Source organism: Nuphar pumila, chromosome 5, assembly GCF_984573655.1.
Source record: "Nuphar pumila chromosome 5, dmNupPumi1.hap1.1, whole genome shotgun sequence".
In the NCBI taxonomy this organism is placed as follows: domain Eukaryota; kingdom Viridiplantae; phylum Streptophyta; class Magnoliopsida; order Nymphaeales; family Nymphaeaceae; genus Nuphar; species Nuphar pumila.
This window is the reverse complement of record NC_143253.1, coordinates 103,613,681-103,622,833: the sequence shown is the minus strand read 5'-3', so window position 1 is coordinate 103,622,833 and position 9,153 is coordinate 103,613,681. Positions and strand designations below refer to the sequence as shown.

The 9,153-nt window shown below is 40.4% G+C and overlaps 1 protein-coding gene across 1 annotated transcript; it reads right to left on the bottom strand.

Moving 5' to 3' along the window:
- Positions 1–5,658: 5,658 nt before the first annotated feature.
- Positions 5,659–8,076, bottom strand: LOC149837978 (protein BYPASS1-LIKE-like). The gene has a single exon (XM_090006303.1). The coding sequence runs from the start codon at positions 7,160–7,162 to the stop codon at positions 5,993–5,995; it is 1,170 nt and encodes a 389-aa protein (XP_089862429.1). The 5' UTR covers positions 7,163–8,076; the 3' UTR covers positions 5,659–5,992.
- Between the last annotated feature and the right edge of the window lie 1,077 nt (positions 8,077–9,153).

The window sequence follows — 9,153 nt, the reverse complement described above, 5'->3', positions numbered from 1 at the left end:
TGCTTGGCCCCAAACGTCGGTATGAACCAAATCAAAAAATATGTCACTTCGATTTTCTGATAATTGAAAAGGCAATCTAGTAGATTTAGCAAACTCACAAGCATCACAAGCATGCATCATCAAAGGTAAATCAGGAAATAAACTATGCACCACAGGGTTAGATGGGTGCCCAAGTCTAAAGTGCCATAAATCAACCATGTTTTCTTGGCAAGCAGTCATTCCTCTGTCAGGTGAGTCAAGAATGTATAGTCCATTACGTTCATATCCTCTACCAATCTCCTTCTTCGTCAGGGTGTCCTGGAAAATAACACCTTTAGAAGAGAAAATAGCAATACAATTTAGCTCTTTAGTAATCTTGCTGACAGACATTAAACTTGAAGGAAAACTTGGCACATATAAAACGTCGGATGGTTTGTCATGATCCAAAAAATGTGAAGTTCTGATTCCTTGAACAGGAACTGACGTGCCATCGGCTATAAACACAGGTCTATTAATGGATAATTGGATATTAGTAGCATGTTCAAGTTTGCTCGTCATGTGATTGGTGGCTCTCGTGTCAACTATCCATCCTTGGTGTTCTTTTCCAGTGAGAAAGGCAAGATAGTTACATGTAGGTGCATCCTTATCAACGGTTGGCAGCTGCGTAGTGGCTAAGTGAGCTTTGCTCATTTGTTGGAAAAATTTTGCAAGTTCTTCCATAGTAACGGTTTGGGCTATCTCACGCTTTGTGCTTTGCATATTATCACGTGCGGGTCTTCCTGTGAGCTCCCAACACCTATCGCGGGTATGTCCAAGCTTCTTGCAATAGTTGCACTTGAACCTGGATCGCATTCTGGCTTTTTCGGTATTGTTGTCTTTCTCCCTTTTGTTGTGGGCTATAGCAGTCTGCACTGAGGGATAATCGAATTAGCTTGAAATGACATTTTTTCTGGTTCATTATCAGTTACCTTAACGCTGAGCTGCATGACTTTTCGTCTTGCTTGTTCTCACAGGATGATGGAGCAAACTCTGTTGAAGGAGGGTAATGGTCCTGAAGAAGGTGGATTCAAGAACTGGAACCTACAGACGTGTTGAGCTGAGTTTTGTAGGACACTCCATAGGAAACACCATAGTTAGAAGTGCCATAACAGGTACTGATTTCGAGTTTTCATATGTACACCTTCTTATGCAATTTCTGACTCTAGAGGATGTCCAATGGTATTTGGTTTTCCATTTTGTTTCTCTGTAATTGCATCTTCCAACATTCTCTGTAGGAATGATAGATTTTTTAGTTCAGGGTGCTAGGGGGTGGTGCTTGGATGTCCAAGCTTGTGCTAGTAGACCGTTTCCTGGATAACAAAAGTTCAAGGTTTTCTTTTCTTTTATTCTTTTTCTTCTTTTTTTTTGTAACTTGCATCTGAAAAAGTTCCAAGGTTTTCAGGCAGTGATTGTGCATCTAGTTCTTCAAATGGTCCAAGCTCATAAACCAAATGGGTGTGCACTGGTTGAATGTGTTTGCATGCATAAAGAGAAAGTTCATATGCATGCTAGTTTGAACTTTTAGGACTTGGTGTTAGGTGCTGATATGAAATAATTGCAGTCATGGAATATGTGCAGGCATCTCTTGATAACCCTGTATATCTTTTATTGATTAGAGACCTATTTTAATTTGTAAGCATAAATTCAATTTGCCCTGTTTGGGGATGCAATGGACTTTTCCAAATTAATACGACACTGGCTATATTGATGCAAACACACAACACTTTTCTTTAGATCATTTAGGCCCACCAACATGAATGATGGAAAGCTATGTCATACTACTAAAGGATACTAATACAACCATTTTGTTGTGTTTCCTACGAAGAATAGTATATAACTATATATGGGAGACCAGGTGGGAGTGAAAAATGTGAGCCTCTGTCAGAAGAGTCATACTCTTGATCATGTTTTCCTCAATGAACAATGCCTTCAATACTAAGAACAGAAATGTGAGTACATTTTACGCATCGTGGCTTCATTCAAGTTGGATAAATTGCGTGATACTGGACCAATTTTTGTGTTTTCAGAGGCTGTAATGGAGCCATGCCTAAAATACCACCACTACTTGCATGTTGATTTCCGGTCCACACTGAGGTACTCGTACAGCTCAAACTCTCTACTCAACTCTGGGCCATGGCTTCTCAACAAGTTCAAGGGGCCTCCCTGCAGCCACCAGCTTACTTTTAGCGATGATCCTGATAGTTTTCTCTACAAGCTCTGCTAGATACTTATATTGTTTCACCAGATTCGGATTTGTCTGTGTGTTGAAGGACAAAACTGTGAGTTTTTGCCTGAAAAGGATGAACTGGTTTGGCTTCACGGTTATGGTTGATCCAATTATGTTTGAACACACTGTTGTATATCTACAAAATTAGCAAGTGTGTTAGTTAAAATGTTTTAGCAGCTTTTTCAGTTTTTTAAGAAATTATGCATCATCATCATTGCAGGAAAAACGTTTTGAAAGCACATCCTAAAACAGGATTTGAGATAATACAATGTTGGAGCCTGGCTCTTCTGGTGTCTGCCTGGCTAGTGGTGGGCCTACTTTTTGAGGCCAATATATCCATTTAATGGTTGTGTATGCAGGTCCTTCTGCATATCATCACTAGTCTCTATGCAGAAATATTTTCCAACTAGCTTGTTTTCTGTGACTATTGTAGCAGAAGACAGTAGAGAAATTTAAGAACATAATCCTGCAAGCCTCAGTCCTCACCACAGGTACCCTTAAATCTTTGGACCATTATCTACATTACTGTTCATGTTAGTGGCTACTCTTTCTTCTTCTCTAAGAACAGCTATGTACCATACCACTCAGTCTGAATCATGTTCGGACAGTCATCGGTATCTGACTCCAAAAGAGAGCCAATCTTTTCAGAGATGTCGAACATCTGCTTGGATCAGATAAGATCCCCCTCCATGCAGCCGCACATCCCTGAATACCATAATTGGCTGCGCTGCCCACATTGAGTTTGTGGAGACACATTTTTGCAAGATTTATCGTGTGGTTGTTCTCAGAACTTTTCACCTAACCATAAGGAAGTAACAACTCGTGCATCTGTAAATCCGTTCACCACATGTTAACTTGCCTTGACATGCCACTTCAATTAATGGGTCGTCTTGCTGAAAGAATTGTGCATCTTCTCTTTGTTCCTGGCAAATTTTTTCTGTATGGTGGATGTTGTAACATTCAAATTATGTAGTTTTCCATTGAAATGATCCTGAGCTAGGTTTTTACGGGAGGCAATAGGAGGTTTCATCTGGTGAAAGAACTGCAAATTTGGCCACCTCCCTTGGTGTTATTCTCTAGGTCAATTTGTAAATGTTAGTTACGTAGCTTTCCTTGTGAAGTTTTGTCATATGTAGAGAATCATGACAAAGTTTCAAATCAAACAGTTGGAAGTTAACAATCATTAATAGTTACGTATTATTTTCTTTTCTAAACTGGCCCAACCTTCAATTCTTCTTCAATCTAAGGAAATTCTTTACGTCTTGTTCTCCATGGTTAAAAAATTCACTAAATCGATGGATGCTGAATTTGAATGGGATGTGTGTTCTTTTATTTGGAAAGAAACTGGCATGATTCTAATAGCCAACAGTTTGTTCAACCAACCTGCGCTGAATCAATGATACTAAAAATTCAAATCCAAACCAGAACTTATGTTTTCCAAGACATATTCAGCAGCCGTACGAGGCTTGGTAAACCCACACACACACGTTCCGCAGCTTCCTTAATGTTTTGACTTGATTTAATGTAAACAGGAATTGTGCAATCTCTTCATCAAATATATCATTCGAGCCCAATTATTGTATTTAAGAGGCCTATGCTAGGCACCCATTGATTTCCAACCCTAGGACAAACACCATTTCAAATCATGAATTGATAAGTTTTCTGTCATTAATGCCAAAGATGATAGTAAAATTTATCTTTTTGGCCTAACACCAGATGCGCTCCAGAGCTCCAAATTGAATCCAGATTGCTTCTTGATTAAAATAATTGCTCCATCAGAAATGAGTTTCCTTAGGCTTTTGGGGCAAATGGAATCGGGTGGCCACCCGGATACAGGAGATCCTCCGTCGGGGCTTGATTATTGTTTATAAGAATATCCAGAGAAGAGGAGATGCGCCTGATTCTTAAAAAATTATGCATAAAGTGGCGTCCGGGCTTGAACGTATTTCTACAGTTCCACAATGGATTTGGCTCCCTGATCTGTCGCTTGAACTTTGGAGAGAGAGAGGAGTTCTTTTGGGGGGTAGCTAAGCATATGGGATGCGATCGATACATTCACTAAATAATATGAGGAGGATGCACTATGCTCGCATATGTGTGGAATTTAATGTTAACCATTCTCCTATGAAAGAGATTGAAATTAAGATTGGAGAGAATAGATTTATCAGTGAATCCAGGATTTGATTTTGTTCCGTCTAGATGTGAACAAGATCAACAGAGTTCTAAAGAAGTTGAGGATGGATGGCAAAAGAATTTGAATTCTGTGTTGAATCTTAAGAAGAAGAATACTAAAGTTACCAAGTCGATGGTTCCGTTCCAGACTTAAATGTGGAGGAGGAGGTTACGATCCCTAGATAATTCTCATGAGAATATTTTTCTGAAATGTAAGAGGTATGGGTGTGGCGTGGGCGAGACAAGAAATCCTGTCTGATGAATGAATAAGAGTAGTATTGACATCGCTTTTCTGATGGAAATTAAATTGTCGATAAATGTTGCGATTAGTTATTTGAAGAGTTTCGCTGATTATCGATATGTGGGAAAATTTTAATCGTTGGTTGCTCGGGTTAGTCGCATCTTATGTTTGTGAGACCCTATAAGGGTTTTCTGTAAATGTTGCTGCTATAACGGAGCAACAAATTACTGTAAGGAGAAGGTTCTACTGGTACTAATGCTTATTTCCGGGGTCTATGGGTCCAATTACTATGCAGAACCTCGAACTCTTTGGCAGGAATTACGACAAATCAATTCAGACCAGCCGTGGGTTGTTGTTGCCTAGGTGATTGAAATATTGTGCGTCATCAAAGTGAGAAATGGGGAAGTCTAATCTTACAACTGGCCAGTGATGAATTCAATGACGTGATTGCTGGATCTGCATTGTCAGAGGTGCCCTTGGATCAGGTAAAGTATACTTGGAACAATCAATCGACAAAAGGGGGGCATCTTTAAAGACCATAGATCATAGCATAGGTGCCCAAACATGAGAACTTGTTATTACAATCAGTCACAAGGCGTTTGAACATAGTCAGAAATGCATTAAAAAACATACTGGAAAACAACTATAATGTCAAAATTCAGAAGAAAACTTTGTTTGGATATTAAACTAAGCAGCATGCTCCTATATTGGAAAGTAGGCACAAAAGTCTGTTCATAGATATAGTAAACTTTAGACATACAGCAGTTCAATCAGGCATAGGATCTGGATTGTTAAGAAAATGAAAAAGGAAATGGAGACAACCATGTCTGTTATCTATAACCCTTATGAAAATCCTTATTTATCATCATCATATTCAAGCTAAATCACATCCCCAGACATCTTTAAAACAAAGGGATACAGATAAAGATAAACAAAAGAAAACAAGCAAAACACCCACAACCTGTCTTATAATGGGGAAAAAAAGGAGGGACAAGTCAACTTGATTGTTGAACTACGGGGTATGAAATTCAGTATTTAGGATATTGTCAGAAATGTTACAGCAAGGACACAAACCAAAATATAGCACCACTGTATGATGAGGGCAATCCTTTTTTTGTACAGAATATATAGTAGATACAGAGGACGCCGCCGCTACCTGCTTCCATCGTATCACAGGAACATCTTATTCTTGGCAGGCATGGAAATGGGAGGTATACCTATGTCCTTTCCTTCCATTAAAACGATAGAGTCACATCCTGAAAGCAAAATGCTAAAAAAAAACAATAAAATTGCAAAAATTTACATCAAGATAACCACCCAACTGGCACAGCATACTATTCGGAACTGTGTGGCCTTCCCAAACAATCAAGACCCTCAGTTCGGCTAAGGACGATCCTGTGGAAGACATTCCTGACCTGGCGCTCAAGTGGATCAAGCCCATCTCTCAATGCTTCACATACCTGAGCTAGCTCCTCAACTCCTTGCCTAACTTCCTTCTGCTTACCCTCCGCCAACGGGAAGTGGACAGAGTCTGCCAGTTCCGTTATACGGCGGGCAGAGTTCTCAAGCTGGTGTATTTCCTTAAGCAGTCCACAAGAATTCTTCCGATCCCTCTTCTTTGACTCTTCCACTATTCTCTCATGCAGAGAAAGTAAAGAAGCAGCCCATGAGAAATGTCGTGGAACCGAGAAATGTATCTGAATACCCCTATCCTGACAAGGAATCGCTGCAACAAGGACCCACATGACGAAGAGAAGAATTGTGTTCATAGTGTACACAAGAACAGAAAGCCCACCAGTTGCCAATATATCATTGCTCCGAGGTGGGTTCAGGTTGCTCCCAATAGCCTGAAGCTGGCGGGCAGCCGACCAAGAGCGAGACACACTCCAAGAGAGGGATCGAAAATGGCCAATTGATCGTTCCTTGCTGGAATTCCGTCCAAAAGACCTATTCCTCTGAGCCAGAACTGACCCTGCTTCCTTCTCATCAAGCATCCCGATTGCCAAATCAGTAAGAGCTTTCTTGGCCCTCCGGAACTGCCCCTCTCCGAGCTTACAATGGCGTGCATCCAGTGCAGACAGTACAATTTCAAGCTGCTTGCGCCATTGTCGGACATTTTCGATTCCATCACGGATAGCGTTGCAGACGTCAAGGGCCTTGACACTGCGCTCAAAGAATTCAGACGTCTGGCGATCAAGAGGGGGTTTAGCAAACTGAAACCGATGGTTCAGAAGGATCACCCTACACTCTTCTTGGCAGGCAAGGAATGCATCAAGGAGGCAGCGGATCCATGATAAGGAAAGAAGCTCATCAGGGTTACAAGCAGCAAGATCATGGAATTTCTCGGTTACCATCCGCTGGAAAGCCTCAAGCCTCTGCTCTTGTGCAGATCCTGATTCGGAACTCCCTTCCATGGAATGAACCTGGTCACGTCTAAGACTCAAAATCGAACGGCCAAGTGACGTAAAAGGGGCAGAAGAACCCTGATAATCCGTATAAGGCATTCTCACAAGAGACAGCTTCTCACCATTCCACACAAAAAGCAAAGACAACCCAGTGCTTATACAGATGCAATCACGGAACGGGAAGGAAGAAGAATCAACAGACGGATTGGCTCAAAAAAGTAACACAAAAAAAAAAACCTTTTTTTGCTAACCCTCAAGACAGTGAATGTATGAAAAAAGGAGAGACTTCTATCTAAGAACCGGAAACATTCTGAAACATGAACTTCCCCCAATTTGCCAAAAAACGGAAGGAAGAAGATAATATTTAAACCATAAAAAACATAAATTCTCTAGATATTCACCCTCTAAACATAAAAAAAAAACCGTAGAAGTAAGAATTCAAATATCGAATTCGACGCTCAGAAGAAGATACTGAACCATCAAACATGGGAAAACGAACGGAAAATCCTTAAATCCCCAAACTCAACACCAAACCCTAAAATCACCCTCACCATCAAATTCCTTCCGATCTCCAAACCTTGAACCCTAGAATCAACACAAACCACCGCGTGACGCACAGAACAAACCCACGGGCGCCTTAATAGCTCAGAACTCCCGAACAAGAAGGGGAAACAAAACCCTAGATTCAATAACACCGCAAAAAAAAAATCACACAGAACCAGTTCCGGAGCAAAACCGACGCAGAATCCCGAACCGAAGAGCCGCCCTATTTATGTGCGAAACGAAGCCCTAAAAGATCGGAGCTAGGGCTTCGCGATCGCCCAAACTAGCGATCAGAACCAAGAGAGAGAACGACGCACAGAGAACCCTTCGAATGAGCGGGAGAAGGAGAATAGAGTTCAAGATATCCCAGTTTTCCGGAGCGGTACCTTTCGAAAATCGTTACTCATCGCCGAATCGCCGATCCATCGTCACCTCCTTCCCTCCCCCTTTCTCTCTTCGTTGCTTTCTCTGTGAGCGCTTCCGTCGGCCCCTCCCTCCCTTTTTATACGAGGGGGGCAATTGTACCGCGTGACTCGGTCAAAAATGGAATAATAATTAATAATAAAATAGGAAACACGACTTTACTAAAATGCTTGATTTCTTTTTCTGAATGACGGTTCCATCCTTTACATGATGACGTAAATATCCTTTCGAATGGACTCAATTTGCTTCGCTCACCCTTCTGGGAGCGTCAAAGTATCCCAGTGGTGCCTTTTGTCTAAGGTAAAATGACAAAAATGTCCTTCGTACGACTTTTTAAGGCTTGGCAAAATTTTCTCTGGAAGGATGAGAGTTTTTATTAAATATCGGCCGTGCCCTTCCTAGGGTTTGCTCAATCTCACAAACCTGGTTCTCGCAGGAAATTTTGTTTGAAAGAGAATCTCACAATATTTGGAAAAAAAAGGTCACTTTTTTTTTTAGGAATGTATGAATATCGAAAAAAATATCAATATATATAAAAATATCACATTGATAATGCAATAAAAAAGTGATATTTTTAAAATATTATATAGATAATTTGAAATTTTTGTTTAAATATCATGATAAAAACATGATACTTTTAGAATATGTGATATTATGAAAAATGTTTGTATTTTGACACCATATCTGCTTTTGAAAATATCACGATAGAAACGTAACATTTTTCAAAATATCACTGATATTTATTACAGGGGTTTTGCTTGGTGGGTGATTTTAGTTGGACAAGTTGGTATGTTTTTTATTTAGGGTTGCCTGCCCATGGCAGGATCCAACCAGCATGATCTTCTGGTTTTGGATCCAGATTAGGTGTATTCTAAACAAAGAATTCAGGGTCAGTTGTTGTCACAACCAATGTTGTCAATATTGACCAACTGGGACTCCGCTTGTTTGGAAGGAGCAGCTAGTGCACGTTACCTTGTGTTTGGGACGTTGCAGGTTCAAAACCCAATGGTGTAGTGTATAACTGGTAGGGGTCTACCAAACCTCAACTTGCCTTTCAAAAAAAAAAAAAAAAAATTTCATATAGGTTTTAGCTTTGGCACACCTATATATCAAGCCTCTATAAA

Bases quoted from the DNA above. Each gene is read 5' to 3' on its own strand.
- LOC149837978 (XM_090006303.1), bottom strand. From the start codon at position 7,162: ATGCCTTATACGGATTATCAGGGTTCTTCTGCCCCTTTTACGTCACTT.